We start from the raw sequence: 21,528 nt of genomic DNA on the forward strand, positions 1-21,528 counted from the left end.
TTACCGAAACTAAGCGAACCAAACGAAGAACTCCAAATGGACTTCGCCGGTCCAATACCAGACGCAAAAAATAATAACATCGAACATTATATACTAGCGGCAGTAGACCGCTTCTCTAGATACCCATCAGCGGTAGTACATACAAACTGTGATACACAGACTGCCATAGAATTTCTAAACCAAAATTGTAAATTTCACGGAATACCACGCAGCATACGCTGCGACCAAGCACAAGCATTTAAATCTCGAACCTTCGAAATCTTCTGCAAAGAAAAAACATAAAACTAATATTCTCCCCTACCCATGATCACAGAGCTTCGGGCATCGTAGAACGCCTAATACAAACACTTAAACGAAGATTAGCTACCATGAATATTGATCCCATATGGGACAACACAACCATAGCTGAAAAAATTTCGGAAATAATAGAATCGATACGACTAATTCCAAATAGAGTAACTAAAATATCTCCATTCCAAGCACACTTTGGTAGACCTAAAAACACAGAACTATCCAATATACTTACAAAACCTAACACACATCACCTATCGTACGATAAAATAAAATCATTCTACTTAGACAAACGACTCCTCCAGAACCCCAGCCTAACTCCAGCAGCCATCTGGGACAGGGACACAAATTCGGAACTGAACCTCGACATACAGTACAAACCCGATACTCAGCCACAACAGGACTCCCAACCCGAGGACAACCCGATGTCTGATACTTCCGACTCAGACAACGCGCCGCTCATGCCTTCCCAAAAGGGTACAATAATTCCTTCTAAATTTAAATTCACAATAGGAGACAAAACCACCATCATTGACCAAACGCGCCGTAATGTAGCACGAAAAACCATAAGACGTAAAAACCCTGAACCACGAGGCACGCTAAAACCGATATGGTCAATAATCCCAGATGGAACAATAGTAAATTACTCCCCTCATACAATAACAATCGATACACATAACCGTAAAAACACTGTCATACGAAATAATGACATAGCTATCTCTACCGAAACACGCCCAAAACCGCAGGAAACAATTCCCCAAGAACCCAAACTCCGTCTAATAAATTTCGTAGCTTGCAAAACTGTTGGCGAATATAATCGCAATAAACACAAAATAGAAAAATTCTGTTTAGAAGAGAAGAGACAACAAGCGAAATCAACCCACACGGGCCAAAGCAGTTCAACTACTGCAAGCGATAACACCCAACAGCTGACGATCCAGAAAGGCTCACGCAAACGCAAGGCTTCACCAAACAAAGAGGGACCTTCAACTGACAATCAGAAACAAGGAACATCCACCCCAATCGGTGAAGAAGAGACAAAAACTAATGCACCCAGTACATCACTGAGCATTTCTCCGATCCTCACAGGACCGAAACGCTTTAAGAAAAAGACACCCCCTAATATCCAAAAGGGAAAAAGAGGAGCAATCAGAAAAAAGGCAACCATCTCAGCTGCACAAAAGTCCGCAAACTCCAAACTCACAAAGGCAAAACTAGCTGCTCTCAAACAGACTTATGCGTTTCATCTTAGCCAAAGCCCGACAGATTTCAAAGAACTATCAAAGAAGTCAACCACCCGTATATTCAAAGAGAAATCAGGAAATAAGAAGCCATTTATCATCGCTGCATCATCGTCGGCGGCCGATTTTATGCAAGGAACTCCCAACAGGAGCACGGTCACAGCCATAGCGAAGTCACCCCCACTGCGAGACCCCCGAAAATTCCAGGCGGAACCAACTTTAAAGAAGCTTAGATTAGAGAAAGCACTCTCTAACATTACACTCACTCCTTCAACAGATGAATCTCATGGCACAAACATGGAAAAAGAGACAACGATCATCGACTTAGTCGACACTTCCGAAGAACCGCAGCCGCAAACTCCTCTGAGTATCAACCCCAATTGCTCCACCTTCGGGCAAGATATAGTAATCTTGTCGTCCGATTCACAGGAATCGAATAACTCGTTCCACACGGCATCAATAAACTCTGTTCCCACAAGGAACATGCAACCCGACAAACCTCATGCTCCTGTCCAAATTCAAAAAGATCCCGAACGGGCAACAACAATCCACGACATCGATATGGACTCCCCAGAAGAAGACCACGCAGAGATACCCGACAAGGACACTACATCCCACATCCCCGATCTTAACGACCCCAACGAGAAATAACGAAATCAAAGCAAGATTTCATCTTCCCCAAGGGGGGGAATGTGGTGAGGCCACGGCTCACCTTGTAACCAAGAACTTAAACATACTATTATAAACTCGTATAAACTCTGTATGTTATTATATTATATTGCTGCAGTTGTAAATATGTTGTCTGTTATGTTGTTATGTAGTCCGGTTGTACCGGTCAAGTTTAACATGCTCCTATCGGAGCGAAATGCAATAGCGCACTTGGTGTCCAACTCGATAGAGAATAAGCAGCATTACGCATAGTTCAATCTTATTGCGCTAGTCTTTTTACTGTCTATTAGCCGATCGACTCTCTAGCTTGCACGAAGAAGACTTCGAAGAAGCTATGTGATAAGAAATCCAAAAAACAAGGTCAAAACCCAAATATTCACTAAAAGTTTTTGAAAAGAAAAGTCATAAAGTCAGAGTTACCAATAGCTATAAACTCGAACAACAGACTTACTTAAATTATACCCCGAAAGAAAGACAGTTAGTGTTGTTATTAACAATAATAAGTGACAATAACCACTCAGGCCAATTCGACCCGCCATTAAAAAAACTAAATGCCAAAGCAACAAGAAAGAACAACAAATAATGGCAGACCTCAAAAATTCACAATCATTTTTTGAAAACAAGTTAGCACAAAACACTATAGCTATTAGCAGAAACTTTTAATTTCCTTTTTCTCCCCTCCTTAGCAAATCTACGAGACCTGTAATTATTGATAATTATAGACAAGGCAGCAAAAACGACCGCTTGTACGGGAAAAACTCATACAAAGCCAGCAGATTGCAGGAAAAAAGCCGCCGTTGAGGCGCTTGATACACACCGGGATTGAAACAGAAAGAGAAGAGACAGAAACTGACCAAACTTTTCTCTGTTTTTTTTTCAGTGTCAGAAAGTGTTCTAATTTGGCGTGCAGTTGCAGTCAGATTCTGAAGCTATACGTAATTCAGCTTGCAAACTAAAAGCTAATAAGCTTAAAACAAATCTCAACTAGCAAACACTCTAACGAACGTTGATAATCAAATGCTCAAACACTTAATGACCGGGATTCCTCGTTTTATCCCTTTTCTTTTAATTTTGCTCTTTTGTACTCATATTGGAAGTACTTACAACATTGCGTAATTCAATGGGTGAAAGAATTTAAAATCCATTCAGTTGAAACAGTGAGTCAGGTAAAATCAGAAGTCAGGCGTGAACATTGTGAGATGTAAAACGAAAAACGTGATCGAGAGGTAAAGCGAATTTCAAAAAAACCATGAGAGCGCCTAAATAATAGCCGTTGAGAGGCTAACGGCGGCCCTTAAAAGATTAAAAATTTATGATATATTTCCAAATGGCCGAAAATAAGAAGTGATAAACCAACAAAGAACAACAGTTATAAACTCCTAAAACCAATCATTTTATGCCTCCTTGGATAGTCGATGAGGGCTGTAACTGCCGGCACTGAGCATTTTATGCCTCCCTGGAAAGTCGATGAGGGTTGTCATTGGTGAAAGTGAGCAACAAGATAAGAAAAATTAACAAGGCAGAAGTCAAAAACACTATTTATTTTTTTGAAAACGTTTAAAGTTAAAGTCATAAAAAGCATTAGCTACACAATCAAACCCTTAAAACGTTGAATTTGAGTCGCATTAAAAACTGATGAAAATTCGCATTACAAATAAGAAGTGACACAAAAACAAACTTAATCAAAAATTGTCCGAAAGAAGCCGCCATTGATCGGCTTGACGCACAACGGGAGTTAAGCAGAAAAAGAAAAAAGACAATTGAGAATTGGCAAAAAAATCTTTTCGAGTGTCAGAACTTTTTCTTATTTGGCGTACAGTTTCAGTTAGATTCCAAAATTATACTTAATTCAACTTCTAAACAAGGCTATTAAGCTTATTACCAATACCAGCTCCAACCGCTCTAACAAACTTTGATAATCTTATGCACCTGTTGACGTTGAAAGTATTCCTAACATTTAGTATTTCAATAAACGAAAAATTGATATTCAATCAGTCCGAACAGTCAGTGAGATAGGTCAAGGGTCAAACGTGAACGTCTTCACTTATGTAAAACCAAAAACGTGCATCTGTAAATCATTATAAAAATGAACTATCATGCAATATCCTTAGCGCAGAAATATCATGGGAAGGATAAGACTCAGTGCCGCACGTTAAAAAATCAAAACCAAAAACCGACATTTCAATTTCTCACTACAATTTTAAAGCAGTTTGAAACAATTTTACACCCTTTATTTACTCATTTTATATGCCTTTACTACATAAGCCTGGCTAAAAACTGTTGAATGAAACTTCTGATTGACATCAAAAATTTCCAAAATGTGTGAAAAGATGTCTGCAAACAGTATCAGGACAATCCTTGAACTATAATATAAGAAACAAGAATTTTCATTATCTAAAGCAAAAAAGACTTATGGATGAATAGGAATCGATTTGGAAAAGCATTGAAAAAATATGATCAATTCAAAACAAAACAGTAAAAGCAAGTCAAATAGCCGCAGTGGAACAAAAAAAAGCACAAATGTAAAAACAAAATTTTGGTCAAAACCATGTTTTCTTTGGTCAAAACCACGTTTTCTCATTCTACCTCAAAATTAGATTTAAAAAATAACGCCGCACAACCTGACGCAATTTAAATTCATTTCCTCGTTGGACACGACCAAAATTTTCCGATAAATCATATAGTAATCTTTGCCAATAACAACCCTTTCTAAAATATTACATATTACAAGAAAACTCACAAAGAAGCTATTTAAGGTCACTGAATGAAATATTTATACCCCCAAGAAAACTATACATAACCGGCTAACGTCGGGCGAATTGCTCACAAACAACCGGTGAGCGGTTGGCTTCGTCAGTAGCTAGCTATCTTTTAGTGAGTCTAGCTTTAGCTAAGCGAAGGGATGTGAGGTGAGCACGATGGGGGTGCGCACCGGGGGGATTGCTGCGGGCAACGGTGGGGCTGTCAAACTCTAAGAACCGCCCTTCATTCCACGAGTATATGTCTCCAAAAGAGATACCGTAAATCGCATACTTGGAGACTAGTGAGCTGAAAGGCTCTAAGATAACTTGATGCCCTCTGGGCGCCACCTGTTTATGGGCGCCACCTTGTTTTTGAAGACGAAAAGTAAAGTGGGTCGGACGAAAAATCGGCCAAGAAAAAAAATCGCATAAAAAAATTACAGGTTGAATATAATTCCTACAAACTTCGTTTTAGAGCAATTAAAAACTAATTCCGCATTGTGCGCATGAAAAAAAACCCTTTACTGAATCAAAATCAGATCCTAAAAATGCTCCAGCAATAAGAAAGCCATATAAGGCCCACAAACCTGTCTAATTTGAAAGAAAAATTTTTAAAAAACTGAAGATCTCAAACTTCTGTCAACCTCTTGTCAAACTTCTGAAAAAAACTGTTTTAGATCTTCTCAACGGCACTAAATTCATACCTAAAAATTCCTTGGGGTCGGGCGGCTCAAGTGACGTGGTGTTTAAATCGCAAGGTGACGGAGTGTGCACAGGTGATGTTGGGGGTGAGTGGGGGGGGGGGGGTGACTGATGTCAAAAATTTAAGATTAAGAACAACCCTGAATAAACATACCCGGCAGATTGCCAGAAAATAGCCGCCGTTGATTCCGATAACTCTTTTGGGATTGAAAGAAAAGAAAATATCAACAAAAATTGATTTTTGTATTAAAACAATTTTAAGTGCGATTTATTTTGATGACATTTCGTAATAGAACATACTCCTGTCTCTCAGTGAGAGGCTACAGGGTCTAATATCCATACCAATAAGCATTATAGATAGTAACTAAAACTTATGAGAACAAAGTTCAAGTACCGGGCATCTAAAAATGGGCTTTATGGGTTTATCCCGTTTCTATTTCTGACTTCGATTTTTTATACTGACTCGCGTATTCATGTTGAATTGCTTTGCTGAGCAGCTGCTGTTTAAAAGGACATTGAGCAGAATGACAGAAGAGTCAAACTAGCCTAGAGAAGTCAAAAAAGATTTTACGCAATATGTCGAAAAAGCGGCAAAATGGGTAAAGCCAAAAAAAGTTCGACGAAGTAAAAAAAACATAGCAGGACAAGTCCTGACGTACAGTTCAAAGAAATTTCATTGACTAAACAGAGACCTAGACCTAGAACAGACTATGAATTGATTGAGAAAACCATTTAAAAAAAATCAGCTCAAAAAAAAAGAAAAAAAAATCAAGGTCAAAATGCCGCATGTGAACAAAAAACCACTAGCGAGAGATGAAAATTTAATTTAAACAAAAAAAACTCGGCCTAGAATGAGCTGTGAATGGATTGGGAAAACCAATTAGAAAAAAATCCGATCCCAAAAATCGAAATAACAGTAAAAAATAATAGTGAAATTGCCGCATGTGAACAAAAAACAACTACCGAGAAACCGAATTTTCGTTCAAACACCATTTAATACTCTACTTAAAAAATTCACGCCGCAAAATCACTCGCTTTTTCACTCCATTTCCTGTTTCGGTGTGACCAAAATCACTACTCCAATTTGACTTCAAAAATCATGAAAATGTGTGAACAGATCTTAAAAAAAACATAGCAGGATAAGTCCTGACGTACAATTCAGAGAACAGAGAATTTTCATTGACTTAACAGAAAACTAGACCAGGAACGGAATATGAATGGATTGGAAAAACCATTTAGAAAAAAATCCGATCCAAAAAAATCGAAAAAACTGTAAAAATCGAAGTGAAATTGCCGCATGTGAATAAAAAACCACTAGCGAGAAAGCGAAAGTTCGTTCAAACACCGTTTTCTTACTCTACTTTAAATTTAGAGCGAAAAAAATACACGCCGCAAAACCACTCGCTTTTTTGCTCACTTCCTGTTTCGGCGTGACCAAAATCACTACTCCAATTTGACTTCAAAAATCATGAAAATGTGTGAACAGATCATAAAAAAACATAGCCGGAAGAATTCAGGAAACGACTCGAAGTGAAATGCCACTTAAATGGCATCCAACTAATCATCAGAAAAAACCTGCCTCCACTAATTTAGAATTATTTTGAAACAAAAACAATACTAAAAAAAATCAAATCTATTAAAATATGATAAAAAATCTGATCAAATTTTGTCATAACTTGAGATTACGAAATAACTATCTCTGCCAAAATTGCTTCATCAACACAACTATACCTAATAAAACCATTTATGAGAAATTTTTAAAATTACCCCAAGCCAAATCATGAAAAAATTAGCTCTTACAAACAACTTTGACTAAAATGTTGGAAAAAGTTAAAAAATTTTCAATATTACAAAAACAATTAAATTCAAAAAAAATTCTTTTCAGCCAATAGGATATCCAAATGCTCGCAGGACAATAGGCAAGCCATAATAGGCTAAAAAAACTTGTCTAAAACCAGAAAAAAACGAACAACTGCAAAAAATTAAGAAAAAAGTTCCAATTTTCGTCATACTTCTCAACAAAAAAAGAGCTTTATATCCACAAAACTGTAGCCAATTGTAAACTAAAAATTGCTCAAGTAATAAGGGTCTTTTCAATGCCCATTTCAGGCAGTAAAACAAAAGAAAAGAAAAAAAAGATCGCAAAAATTAGCCCAAAAATCAGCAAAATACATGAAAAACAACCGAATTAGCATTAAATTCATATAAATTTCCAGAAACCTTCAAACCACTACCAAACCCAGCCCAAAATTAAAAGAAAATCATAGCCAAACCTCTTAACCAAAAAAACTGAAAAACAACTGCTTTAAAATGCCGCACGTGAACAAAAAATTTCGCTCGCTTACAGAATTTTTTTTTCACACCGCAATTTCTCGCTCTCTAGAAAACAGCGATATGAACAAAAAACTACTCTCTTTTCGCTCCGGTCTTCATTTTCTTCAGCAACAAAATCACTCCAAGTTTTTTCACGTGTCTCATTTCCCGCTTCAAAATTCACTCCAATAAAATTGATTAAAAAAGCACTTCTCCAATACTCCTCTTCGAGTCGTAAAAACGACAGCGCCCCAATACAATTCAAATTCTTTGAATTGTAAAAAAAGGAGCGCTATAATAGGCGACTGAGAAAGATGAGGGCGGCTCTTAAAAACCATGAAATGGTCTCCTCAAAGTAATTTGGGAATGATCGCATACTTAGATACTAGTTAGGCACAAGGCTCTAAGGAAACTGCTCGTCGACTTAACGCCCTCCGGGTTTTACCTGATTATCCCGTTTTTGAGGTACAGAAGTTAATAGCATGAGACGAAAAATCGGTCAAGCGAAAAATCGAATGAAAAAAAACGCTGGACTAATATAATTGCTTTAATTCTTTACATTCACAACTTTGTTAAATTTGACAAGTCCAGAAAAATGCAGACGTGTGTGTGTGCTCAATTGTGATTATGAAATAAACTAGTATCAATGGTTCCAAAATTTTGTTGTTCATCTCAGGCTTTCAGCAGAAACAAGAGAGCAAGAAAATACTTGCCATCGACGCCGTGTCCGTTGACAAGTATGTGCTGAGAGCAGCACTCATTCAACAGATTCATGAAGAGAGAAAGGTACTTCTGAAACAGTCTAGACTTGGCCTCCATAACGTCGCCCCCATCCGCCTCCTCACTCTGAAGGGGCAGACCATACAGAAGAGCTGCCACCGCAGTCATGGCCGCTTCATCCAGCTCTCTAGAACGAGACAAATCAACGTCAAGAACAAGCAAAGCTCTCTAGTACACACATATCATACATAGCCCGATGAACACAGGCCGGACCGCGGCAGGGTTTCTCCGAAGTAATCCTAGACGCAAGGCCCAAAAAAATCAAAAACTGATAACAATCGTTGGGCATTGAGCGTAAGTATATCCATAGTTGTTTTGACGTGCGGCCATGACTTTCACATCGGCAGATTGTCGGAAAATATCCGTCATTGGCTCCCATACCCCCACCCCCAAATTGAAAGACCCGAAATAAAATTGATTACACAAAAACTTTTTTAAAACTAAGTGCTACTTTGATTGGATTTTGTAGTTAGTTCTGTTTACATGCTTCTGTTTCTTAGTTAAATACGCAGATTGTATCCAATTATTCATACCAATAATTATTAATCAAGGTTTCTAATTATTACCAAGTTCAAACACGGGGCATCTAAAACTGGGCTTCATCCCGTTCTATCTTTGCTCCCGCTTTTCGTTCACTCTAGATTGTTCTGCTGAGCGACTCCTCAATAAACCTTCAGCAGAATGAGACTAGCCTAGAGAAGTCAAAATAATTTTACGCAAAATCTCCAAAAAGCGGCAAAATGAGGTAAAGTGAAACAAATTTTTGTCCTGAAATACAATTCAAAGAATGGATTGAAAATCTCAGACGTACTCTACCTGAACAGCAGATCAATTGAACAATGCCAGACAGAACACAAACAAAATCATCTCAAAAAATTGAAACTAGAAGAACTAAACAAAAGTATACTCATTGCTAAAACTCTTGAAGCCTCAAAACCTAAGGCAAAATTTTTTCCCTTTAAAAATACCTATTTCAAAAATATGTTCAAAACAATTTTCGTTTCTGAAATCCGTCTAGTTTCATATCTGCAAGACCTGAAAAATATTCATTGGCCCTTGAAGATCGAGTAACTCGAATGTGACAAAATTTAGAAAAAAAAAGAAATCAATTGCAAATTATAAGGAAAGGTTACTGAAAAGCGTGATATAAATACAAATGTTTTAAAAATGCAAATTTTATCAAAAAACTTTGAAAAGTCGAAAGGTTAAATTGTTTAAAAGAAATCCATTCAAACTAAAAACCAAGCAGCCACCTATTATCAGAACGTGGAATCTGTTTTCTCGCACTTGAGAATGGACGAATATCGAAAACTGACAAAAACTTTAGGAAACCTTAAAAAAATTGCAGAATTTATTTTAAAAAAATGCTAAAATTCGAGACATTAAAATGTTTAAAACCATTCCATTGTTACTAGAAAATATGCAGTGCCCTATTAAGAAACCTCCAAGGAGATTTCCTGGTCCCTGAAAATAGAAAAACTGAAAAACTGACAAAAATTTTCAAAAACCTGAAAAAAATGCTAATTTTGTCAAAAAAAAAAATTGCTAAAATTTGTGATATTCAAAAGTTGAAGCCTAATCCATGGCAACCAACAAAGTTTCAGTAACTTATTATTCAACCCCTGATGAATTTTTCTGGACCTTGGGACTCAAACAACTTAATGACAATGTCAAAAAATATGAAAAAAATTGCAGTTCTGTCAAAAAATGCTAAAATTCTTGATGACAAAAAGTTTAAAACCTTTCCATTACGACTAGAAACTAAGCAGTAATCTATCACCAAACCACTTATCAAACCCCAGAGGAGGTTTCTTGACACCTAGGGCTAAAAACTCAAAAAATGACAAAAATCTTCAAAAAACCTGAAAATTAGTATTATTTTGCGTGTTTGTGTTTGTAGTACCAAAACTTATAGCTGATAAATTGGTCAATACAAGCAATTTTGTCTCGCAAAATGCCTTCATCAACTTTTCAAAACTTCAACCTAAGACTAATCAAACAAAAAACTCAAAAAAATCACAAATGAAAAATTGCACAATTTTGAGCCCAAAAACTAATAAAAACGACCTTTTAACCTTGAATTAAGGCCATCCCAGCAAGTGCACAACTATAAGCACTTGAGGGACTACTAAAGCCCACATTGGGCCTCTAATGAAACTTAATGCCCGCTGGGCTTTACCTGTTTATCCCGTTTTGAAAGATCAAAGTCATTGAAAAATGTGTGAACACATCTTAAAAAAAACACAGCGCTCCAAAACAATTTAAATTCTTTGAATTGTAAAAAACATAAAACGACAAGTCCTGAAACACAATCCAAAAAAATTGAATGAAAAACTGAAAACTATTGTACCTGACCAGCAGATCAATTGAAGAATCCCAGCCAAAAAAAGAGAATCTCCTAAGTCGAAAAACTAAAACAGTCAAACAAACTAAACAAATAGTCATTGCTAAACTGGATCTATTCTGCTTCGTCCCCAGCGTTTTTTATGACCCCCAGTTACCAATTCTATGTTCTTATATAGCACGTTACTGGGGGTCATAAAAAATTGATGCTCATTAAGCTGGGGGGGGGGATATATTTGATACAACCACGCGCAAGCCATGAATCACGCACAAGCCATGAAAGAGATTTAATTGCGACTAAAGGTAGATAAACTCGAGAAATATGACAACAGCTTCAAAACACTGAGAAGTGCAAAACATAAAGAAAGTTTCTATTTTCGCCGAAAAAGATGTTCAAAACCAGTTTTTTGTCTCTGGCGTTCTGTCTTGTAACCCATCTGCAAGACATAAAAAAATTTGTTGGCCAGGTACGATCGTTAAACCCCAAAAATGACAATTTCAAAAAATTTTAAAAAAACAATAGCAAATTTTAACAAAATCTTGCTAAAATTCGTGATACTAATATCTTTGGAACCAAATTCTAATCTCCAGACACTATCCAGTACCCCTATTCCAAGCCTTAAATAGTTTCACTAGCTCATAAAGAACGATAAACTTGGAACATGATAAAAACCTTAATTTGAACATACCCGGCAGATTGCCGGAAAATAGCCGCCGTTGATTCCAATAAGCATGATTGGGATTGAAATAACAGAAGATATTGAAAAAAAAAAAGATTTTTGTACAAAAACATTTTTTTAAATCCGATTTATTTTGATGGCATTTCGTGGTTGAACATACTTCTGTTTTAGAGAGAGGCTACAGGGGCTACCATCAATAACAATAAGCATTAGAGATGGTAACTAAGACTTATAGGAACGACGTTCAAATAGCGGGCATCTAAAATTGGGCTTTATGGGTTTATCCCGTTTCTATTTCTGACATCCATTTTTGTACTAACTCTGTTCATTTTGAATTGCTTTGCTGAGCAACTGATGTTCAAATTCACTTTTAGCAGAATGAGAGAAGAGAGAAACTAGCCTAGAGAAGTCAAAAAAATCACGCAAAATGTTGAAAAAGCAGCAAAATGAGGTAAAGCGAAACATCTTTTTATTCGACGAAGTAAAAAAAAATAGGAGCGCTATAATAAACGTCTGAGAAGATGAAGGGGGCTATTAAAATTAAACTTGATTTCAATTTTCAAATTTTGCTTTGAAAATATGTAAAAAGAAAGTCACAAAACGCATGCAGCTTCGAAATTGTTTAAAAAATAATCTACTTCCACAACAAGCGTCTTACTGTTTCATATAGAAAAACTATCCAATCAATTTTAAATTTCCATTGAGTCGATCAGAGACAAATAAGTAAAATGCTACTAAAAACTGATGATATCAGACACATAGAAAGAAAAACGTCTCATGGCAAAGGATTGAAATTATACAGAAGAAAACTGCACACCGCTCAAAATCAAATCAGTTCTGACTACCATGCTTTGAGACAATATGCCAAATCAAGTAATATTTTTATCAAAATTTAACATTTCAATTCAAAATCCGAATTAAACTTTTATGGAGTGATAAGCAAGCTGGCAAATGCAGGTACAAGGAAAAAATGTTTGGCCATATTAGGCCTTAAAAGATACTCAAAAGCATCTTGCCAAAACAAAATTGCAAGCTCAAAAACATTATGTGGATTTTGTTGCAGTGTATGAGTTAGCGGCCAAAAGCAATCTTGTAACCAACTCAACAGAACTCTAAAATAGGGGACTATCTGAATTCAAGATCTGAAATTCATTTTCGGAGAGAGGTGATTGAGTATGACTTACTTCGCTAACAATCGACAAAAAACTAACCAATTTACAGAAAACTACAAAAATGTTGTAAATAGACAACAACAAGGAAAGGGAAAGAAATGAAGGGCAAGGTCGAAATTCAAAATTTTCTATAAAATTGTTTTAAAAAGCTATCCAACATTAATCAATTTCAGAATATATTGGTTTTTGCTTCTGCTCAAGCATCTCCCCACTCAAGATATGACAGAAACAATTTAAACATACCCGGCAGATTGCCGGAAAATAGCCGCCGTTGATTCCAATAAGCATGATTGGGATTGAAATAAAAGAAGATATTGAAAAAAAAAATTTTTGTACAAAAACATTTTTTAATCAGATTTATTTTAATGGCATTTCGTAGTTGAACATACTTCTGCTTCTTAGAGAGAGGCTACAGGGGCTACTATCAATACCAATAAGCATTAGAGATGGTAACTAAGACTTATAGGAACGACGTTCAAATAGCGGGCATCTAAAATTGGTCTTTATGGGTTTATCCTGTTTCTATTTCTGACATTCATTTTTGTACTAACTCTGTTCATTTTGAATTGCTTTGCTGAGCAACTGATGTTCAAATTCACTTTTAGCAGAATAAGAGAAGAGAGAAACTAGCCTAGAGAAGTCAAAAAAATCACGCAAAATGTTGAAAAAGCGGCAAAATGAGGTAAAGCGAAACATCTTTTTATTCGACGAAGTAAAAAAAAAATAGGAGCGCTATAATAAACGTCTGAGAAGATGAAGGGGGCTATTAAAATTAAACTTGATTTCAATTTTCAAATTTTGCTTTGGAAATATGTAAAAAGAAAGTCACAAAACGCATGCAGCTTCGAAATTGTTTAAAAAATAATCTACTTCCACAACAAGCGTCTTACTGTTTCATATAGACAAACTATCCAATCAATTTTAAATTTCCATTGAGTCGATCAGAGACAAATAAGTAAAATGCTACTAAAAACTGATGATATCAGACACATAGAAAGAAAAACGTCTCATGGCAAAGGATTGAAATTATACAGAAGAAAACTGCACACCGCTCAAAATCAAATCAGTTCTGACTACCATGCTTTGAGACAATATGCCAAATCAAGTAATATTTTTATCAAAATTGAACATTTCAATTCAAAATCCGAATTAAACTTTTATGGAGTGATAAGCAAGCTGGCAAATGCAGGTACAAGGAAAAAATGTTTGGCCATATTAGGCCTTAAAAGATACTCAAAAGCATCTTGCCAAAACAAAATTGCAAGCTCAAAAACATTATGTGGATTTTGTTGCAGTGTATGAGTTAGCGGCCAAAAGCAATCTTGTAACCAACTCAACAGAACTCTAAAATAGGGGACTATCTGAATTCAAGATCTGAAATTCATTTTCGGAGAGAGGTGATTGAGTATGACTTACTTCGCTAACAATCGACAAAAACTAACCAATTTACAGAAAACTACAAAAAGGTTGTAAATAGACAACAACAAGGAAAGGGAAAGAAATGAAGGGCAAGGTCGAAATTCAAAATTTTCTATAAAATTGTTTTAAAAAGCTATCCAACATTAATCAATTTCAGAATATATTGGTTTTTGCTTCTGCTCAAGCATCTCCCCACTCAAGATATGACAGAAACAATTTAAACATACCCGGCAGATTGCCGGAAAATAGCCGCCGTTGATTCCAATAAGCATGATTGGGATTGAAATAAAAGAAGATATTGAAAAAAAAAGATTTTTGTACAAAAACATTTTTTAATCAGATTTATTTTAATGGCATTTCGTAGTTGAACATACTTCTGCTTCTTAGAGAGAGGCTACAGGGGCTACTATCAATACCAATAAGCATTAGAGATGGTAACTAAGACTTATAGGAACGACGTTCAAATAGCGGGCATCTAAAATTGGGCTTTATGGGTTTATCCCGTTTCTATTTGACATCCATTTTTGTACTAACTCTGTTCATTTTGAATTGCTTTGCTGAGCAACTGATGTTCAAAATCCCTTTTAGCAGAATGAGAGAAGAGAGAAACTAGCCTAGAGAAGTCAAAAAGATTTCACGCAAAATGTTGAAAAGGCGGCAAAATGAGGTAAAGCGAAACATTTTTTTATTCGACGAAGTAAAAAAAAATAGGAGCGCTATAATAGCCGGCTGAGAAGATGAGGGCGGCTATTAATAACCATGGCATTACGTCTAGCAACTAAGCAGTAACTAATTAGCGACCCTGGTTAGCGACCCTGAAGGAGGTTCCCCGACACCTGGTGCAGCAAAATTCATTGCCACTAGAAATTATGCAGCAACAAATTGTGCTTATCGTACACGTAGATCCTTAAAAATAGATCATTTCAAAAGACGCCAATTAACCATCTAAAAAATGTCGAATTGAAGAAATCAGTATTATGGTTATGACCAAAAGAATTACTGTGACGTTGTTAAATCTATGTCTAGCCGATCTACATAATTCACAGGGTGATTTTAGTGTTTGGTGGTCAAACTCTTGAGCATAAGAAAAATCGTCCTTCACACAATGACATTATGTCTCCCCAACAGCTTCGGTAACCGCATAATCTTTCGGTGAACCGCTAGGAGACTAGTAAAGCATAAGGCCCCAGGAGAGTCCTGAAATACAATTCAAAGAATGGATTGAAAATCTCAGACGTACTCTACCTGAACAGCAGATCAAATGAACAATGCCAGCCAGAACACAAACAAAATCATCACAAAAAATTGAAACTAGAAGAACTAAACAAAAGTATAATCATTGCTAAAACTCTTGAAGCCTCAAAACCTAAGGCAAAATTTTTTCCCTTTAAAAAAACCTATTTCAAAAATATGTTCAAAAACAATTTTCGTTTCTGAAATCCGTCTAGTTTCATATCTGCAAGACCTGAAAAATATTCATTGGCCCTTGAAGATCGAGTAACTCGAATGTGACAAAATTTAGAAAAAAAAGCAATCAATTGCAAATTATAAGGAAAGGTTACTGAAAAGCGTGATATAAATACAAATGTTTTAAAAATGCAAATTTTATCAAAAAACTTCAAAAAGTCGAAAGGTTAAATTGTTTAAAAGAAATCCATTCAAACTAAAAACCAAGCAGCCACCTATTATCAGAACGTGGAATCTGTTTTCTCGCACTTGAGAATGGACGAATATCGAAAACTGACAAAAACTTTAGGAAAGCTTAAAAAAATTGCAGAAATTATTTTAAAAAAATGCTAAAATTCGAGACATTAAAATGTTAAAAACCATTCCATTGTTACTAGAAACTATGCAGTGCCCTATTAAGAAACCTCCAAGGAGATTTCCTGGTCCCTGAAAATAGAAAAACTGAAAAACTGACAAAAAATTTTCAAAAACCTGAAAAAAATGCTAATTTTGTCAAAAAAAAAATTGCTAAAATTTGTGATATTCGAAAGTTGAAGCCTAATCCATGGCAACCAACAAAGTTTCAGTTACTTATTATTCAACCCCCGATGAATTTTTCTGGACCTTGGGACTCAAACAACTTAATGACAGTGTCAAAAAATATGAAAAAAATTGCAGTTCTGTCAAAAAATGCTAAAATTCATGATGACAAAAAGTTGAAAACCATTCCATTACGACTAGAAACTAAGCAGTAGTCTATAACCAAACCACTTATCAAACCGCAGAGGAGGTTTCTTGACACCTAGGGCTAAAAAACTCAAAAAATGACAAAAATCTTCAAAAAACCTGAAAATTAGTATTATTTTGCGTGTTTGTGTTTGTAGTACCAAAACTTATAGCTGATAAATTGGTCAATACAAGCAATTTTGTCTCGCAAAATGCCTTCATCAACTTTTCAAAACTTCAACCTAAGACTAATCAAACAAAAAACTCAAAAAAATCACAAATGAAAAATTGCACAATTTTGAGCCCAAAAACTACTAAAAACGACCTTTTAACCTTGAATTAAGGCCATCCCAGCAAGTGCACAACTATAAGCACTTGAGGGACTACTAAAGCCCACATTGGGCCACTAATCAAACTTAATGCCCGCTGGGCTTTACCTGTTTATCCCGTTTTGAAAGATCAAAGTCATTGAAAAATGTGTGAACACATCTTAAAAAAAAACACAGCGCACCAAAACAATTCAAATTCTTTGAATTGTAAAAAACATAAAACGACAAGTCCTGAAACACAATCCAAAAAAAAATGAATGAAAAACTGAAAACTATTGTACCTGACCAGCAGATCAATTGAAGAATCCCAGCCAAAAAAAGAGAATCTCCTAAGTCGAAAAACTAAAACAGTCAAACAAACTAAACAAATAGTCATTGCTAAACTGGATCTATTCTGCTTCGTCCCCAGCGTTTTTTATGACCCCCAGTTACCAATTCTATGTTCTTATATAGCACGTTACTGGGGGTCATAAAAAATTGATGCTCATTAAGCTGGGGGGGGGGATATATTTGATACAACCACGCGCAAGCCATGAATCACGCACAAGCCATGAAAGAGATTTAATTGCGACTAAAGGTAGATAAACTCGACAAATATGACAACAGCTTCAAAAAACTGAGAAGTGCAAAACATAACGAAAGTTTCTATTTTCGACGAAAAAGATGTTCAAAACCAGTTTTTTGTCTCTGGCGTTCTGTCTTGTAACCCATCTGCAAGACATAAAAAAAATTGTTGGCCAGGTAAGATCGTTAAACCCCAAAAATGACAATTTCAAAAAATTTTAAAAAAACAATAGCAAATTTTAACAAAATCTTGCTAAAATTCGTGATACTAATATCTTTGGAACCAAATTCTAATCTCCAGACACTATCCAGTACCCCTATTCCAAGCCTTAAATAGTTTCACTAGCTCATAAAGAACGATAAACTTGGAACATGATAAAAATCTAAAATTGAACATACCCGGCAGATTGCCGGAAAATAGCCGCCGTTGATTCCAATAAGCATGATTGGGATTGAAATAACAGAAGATATTGAAAAAAAAAGATTTTTGTACAAAAACATTTTTTTAAATCCGATTTATTTTGATGGCATTTCGTGGTTGAACATACTTCTGTTTTAGAGAGAGGCTACAGGGGCTACCATCAATAACAATAAGCATTAGAGATGGTAAATAAGACTTATAGGAACGACGTTCAAATAGCGGGCATCTAAAATTGGGCTTTATGGGTTTATCCCGTTTCTATTTCTGACACCCATTTTTGTACTAACTCTGTTCATTTTGAATTGCTTTGCTGAGCAACTGATGTTCAAAATCCCTTTTAGCAGAATGAGAGAAGAGAGAAACTAGCCTAGAGAAGTCAAAAAGATTTCACGCAAAATGTTGAAAAGGCGGCAAAATGAGGTAAAGCGAAACATTTTTTTATTCGACGAAGTAAAAAAAAATAGGAGCGCTATAATAGCCGGCTGAGAAGATGAGGGCGGCTATTAATAACCATGGCATTACGTCTAGCAACTAAGCAGTAACTAATTAGCGACCCTGGTTAGCGACCCTGAAGGAGGTTCCCCGACACCTGGTGCAGCAAAATTCATTGCCACTAGAAATTATGCAGCAACAAATTGTGCTTATCGTACACGTAGATCCTTAAAAATAGATCATTTCAAAAGACGCCAATTAACAATCTAAAAAATGTCGAATTGAAGAAATCAGTATTATGGTTATGACCAAAAGAATTACTGTGACGTTGTTAAATCTATGTCTAGCCGATCTACATAATTCACGGGGCGATTTTAGTGTTTGGTGGTCAAACTCTTAAGCATAAGAAAAATCGTCCTTCACACAATGAAATTATGTCTCCCCAACAGCTTCGGTAACCGCATACTATTTCGGTGAACCGCTAGGAGACCAGTATAGCATAAGGCCCCAGGAGAGTTGCTCAGCCATTTAAAGCTTTCCAGGATTTACCTGTTCATCTCTTTTTTGAGAACAAAAAATCAGACAAAAAAGTCAGAGAAAAAGTAAAAATTACGAAAAAATCCATTAAAAAACTAACAGGACTAATACAATTGCTACAACTAAAAATATTGATGGCAGATTGCCAAAAAATAGCCTCGATAGCTTCTTAGGCCTGCAGTCTGAAAAGGTTTAAAAAAGACCAAAAAGATTCTTCTTTTCACAAAATGCAGCGATGTTCTGATTTCATTAAGAATCTGTAAAACTAATTGCTGCTTCCGTTATCTGTTCTTAAATAAGCTTCAATAAGAATGACACACACCCACTTAAACTTATCTCTTCGGATTAAAGTCAAAAAATTAATTTCAGAGTGAGGAAGGCATTTTTGAGAGCGAGCTAAGTCATGTGCTACCAAAAAATTAATCTAGCAAAGCAACAAAAAGTTGCTCAACTAAGAGTGAAAAAAGACGTCGAGCACGCAATTCAGCTGAAATTGCATGAACGATTGAAAAAAGCAGATTTAAAGTGATTGTCACGCCATAGGGTCGTAACAAAAACTTGACAAAAAAAACGTAGCAGGACAAGCTCTCTACCACAATCCAAAGAACTGAATGAAAAACTCAGAACTACTGTAAATGACCAGCAGGTCAATTGAACAATGCCAGCCAAAATGAAATCTCAAAAGTTGAGAAACTAAAATATTCAAACAAACTAAACAAAAAAGTAATGTGCTAAAACTCTTGAATCTTTTACACTGAAGGGGAAACATGATACAATTCAATATAATCATTAAATCACAAACAAGCTGGAAAGATATTTATTATCCACTAAATGTAGATAAACACGAGTAATATGACAAATGCGTCAAAAAAAGTGAAGTGCAAAATTTGAAAAAGTTTCGAAATTTTGCAAACGTTTAAACCAAGTTTTTTTTCTCTGGAGTTCTGTCTTGTCCCCCATTTGCAAGACTTGAAATAGTTTCGTTCGCCAGTAAAGATTGATATCCAGAGAAAATGACAGAAAATTTTAAAATTACAAAAAAATGGCAATTTTTAACAAAATCGTGCTAAAATTCTTAATATCAGTGTCTTCAGAATCATTTAGTTTTTTCATGAGACTATATAGTTCCCATATCTGAAGCCTTAAATAGTTTCATTGACTCCAAGCTCGATAAATTCGGAAAAAGATAAAAAAAAAATTCAAAAAATCCGAAAAAAATCTAAATTTTATCAAAATATTGCTAAAACTCCGTGTTATTAAAACATTGATAACCAATCCACTAACTCTAGCTACCATGCAGTCACTTATTATGAAAACCTAGAGGATGTTCCTCAGCCCATGGTGCCGGAAAAAATTGTTGTTGAGAAATTTTCCAAAAAGCTTGCAAAAAATTTTTAAAAAACTGCAATATATCGTGACATTAAAATAAGAGACCTCTTTCATTGCCACTAGAAACAGTGCTGAAAAAAATTGCAAGTTTTAGTTTAAACATTGCTAAAATTTGAAATATTTATTTGTTCAAAACCATTCCATTACCACAAGAAGCTATACAAAAATCCTTTGTCGGACCCTAGAAGACGTTCGTTGGAACGTAGGGAAAAAACTCAGAATTCAAAAAACTTGAAAATTGTGAAAATTAATATAAATTAGCTTGTTTTTAATTTTACTACCAAAAGATATAGCTCTTAAAATGGTCATAAAAGTAATTATGTCTTGCAAAAGACCTTTATCAACTTCAATTTAAGACTAATCGAACGAAAAGTTGAAAAATAACCCAAACAACGTAAAAAAATTGCACCATTTTAGGCTGAAAAACTCCTAAAAATGACCTTTTAACCATTAACTTAGGCCTTCCTAGCACCTTCAGCACTTTAAGCTCCTAAGAGACAACTAAAGCTACCCTAAGGCTTCTAATGAAAGTAAATGCCCACCGGGCCTAACCTGTCTATCCCGTTTTGAAAGATCAAAGTCATGAAATTTGTTAGGATATATCTTACAAAAAAAGAGCTGGGACACTCCGGAATCTACTCGAAGCAAAAATAAACTTGCTAGCCAACCACTAACTAATTTCTCGCAAACCTTTGCTTGCAAAATTTCGGCTCTAGAAGCATTGTTCAACATAGTTCAAGAATTGACTACCAAACGATGAGATAAACATAACCCACAATGAATCTCGAAAAAAGAGAAAAATTGAGGAAAAAGAAATAGGTAAAGAACAAAATCTGACAAAAACTTTTAAATTTCTAATAATGTTCTCGGAAAATTGCAGTCTGAAAAACTGTTCTCAGCGCAGCTTGAGAAATAGCTTAGCTGCTTATTTATTTAGTTCCTACACAACATCCAAACGCACTGTAAAGCGCGAACGTTAGAAAGAACTTAAATTTACAAAAACTGTAGAACTGATATTATTTTCTGATTTTGTGCTATCAACCCCTAAACTGTTTCAGCTTAGTAACCTTAACACTATAAACAACTTTGACCAAACAGTTAGCCATAAAAACTTCCAACAAAATTTTAGACAAAACAGAAAAATGAAGCGAAAAAAAATCTTCAAGTTTATTCTAAACTCAAAAATCAAAGTCATAAAAATTGTAAGAAAACATCTTACAAAAAAACAGCTGGAACACTCCGAAATCTACTCGAAGCAAAAATTAACATACTAGCCAACCACTAACTAATTTCTCGCAAACCTTCTCTTGCAAAATTTCGGCTCTAGAAGCAT

At 35.5% G+C, this 21,528-nt stretch overlaps 1 protein-coding gene across 1 annotated transcript in view; it reads right to left on the reverse strand.

Annotated features, from left to right (window-relative positions):
• LOC142347999 (neurofibromin-like) overlaps nucleotides 1-21,528 on the reverse strand; it is a 634,373-nt gene that overhangs the window by 84,932 nt on the left and 527,913 nt on the right. The window contains exon 27 of the mRNA XM_075399163.1: nucleotides 8,671-8,864. Coding sequence (XP_075255278.1) covers nucleotides 8,671-8,864 — 194 coding nt within the window. The remainder of the gene's footprint in view (nucleotides 1-8,670; nucleotides 8,865-21,528) is intronic.

Source organism: Convolutriloba macropyga, chromosome 10, assembly GCF_964194025.1.
Source record: "Convolutriloba macropyga chromosome 10, txConMacr16.3, whole genome shotgun sequence".
Classification (NCBI taxonomy): domain Eukaryota; kingdom Metazoa; phylum Xenacoelomorpha; order Acoela; family Convolutidae; genus Convolutriloba; species Convolutriloba macropyga.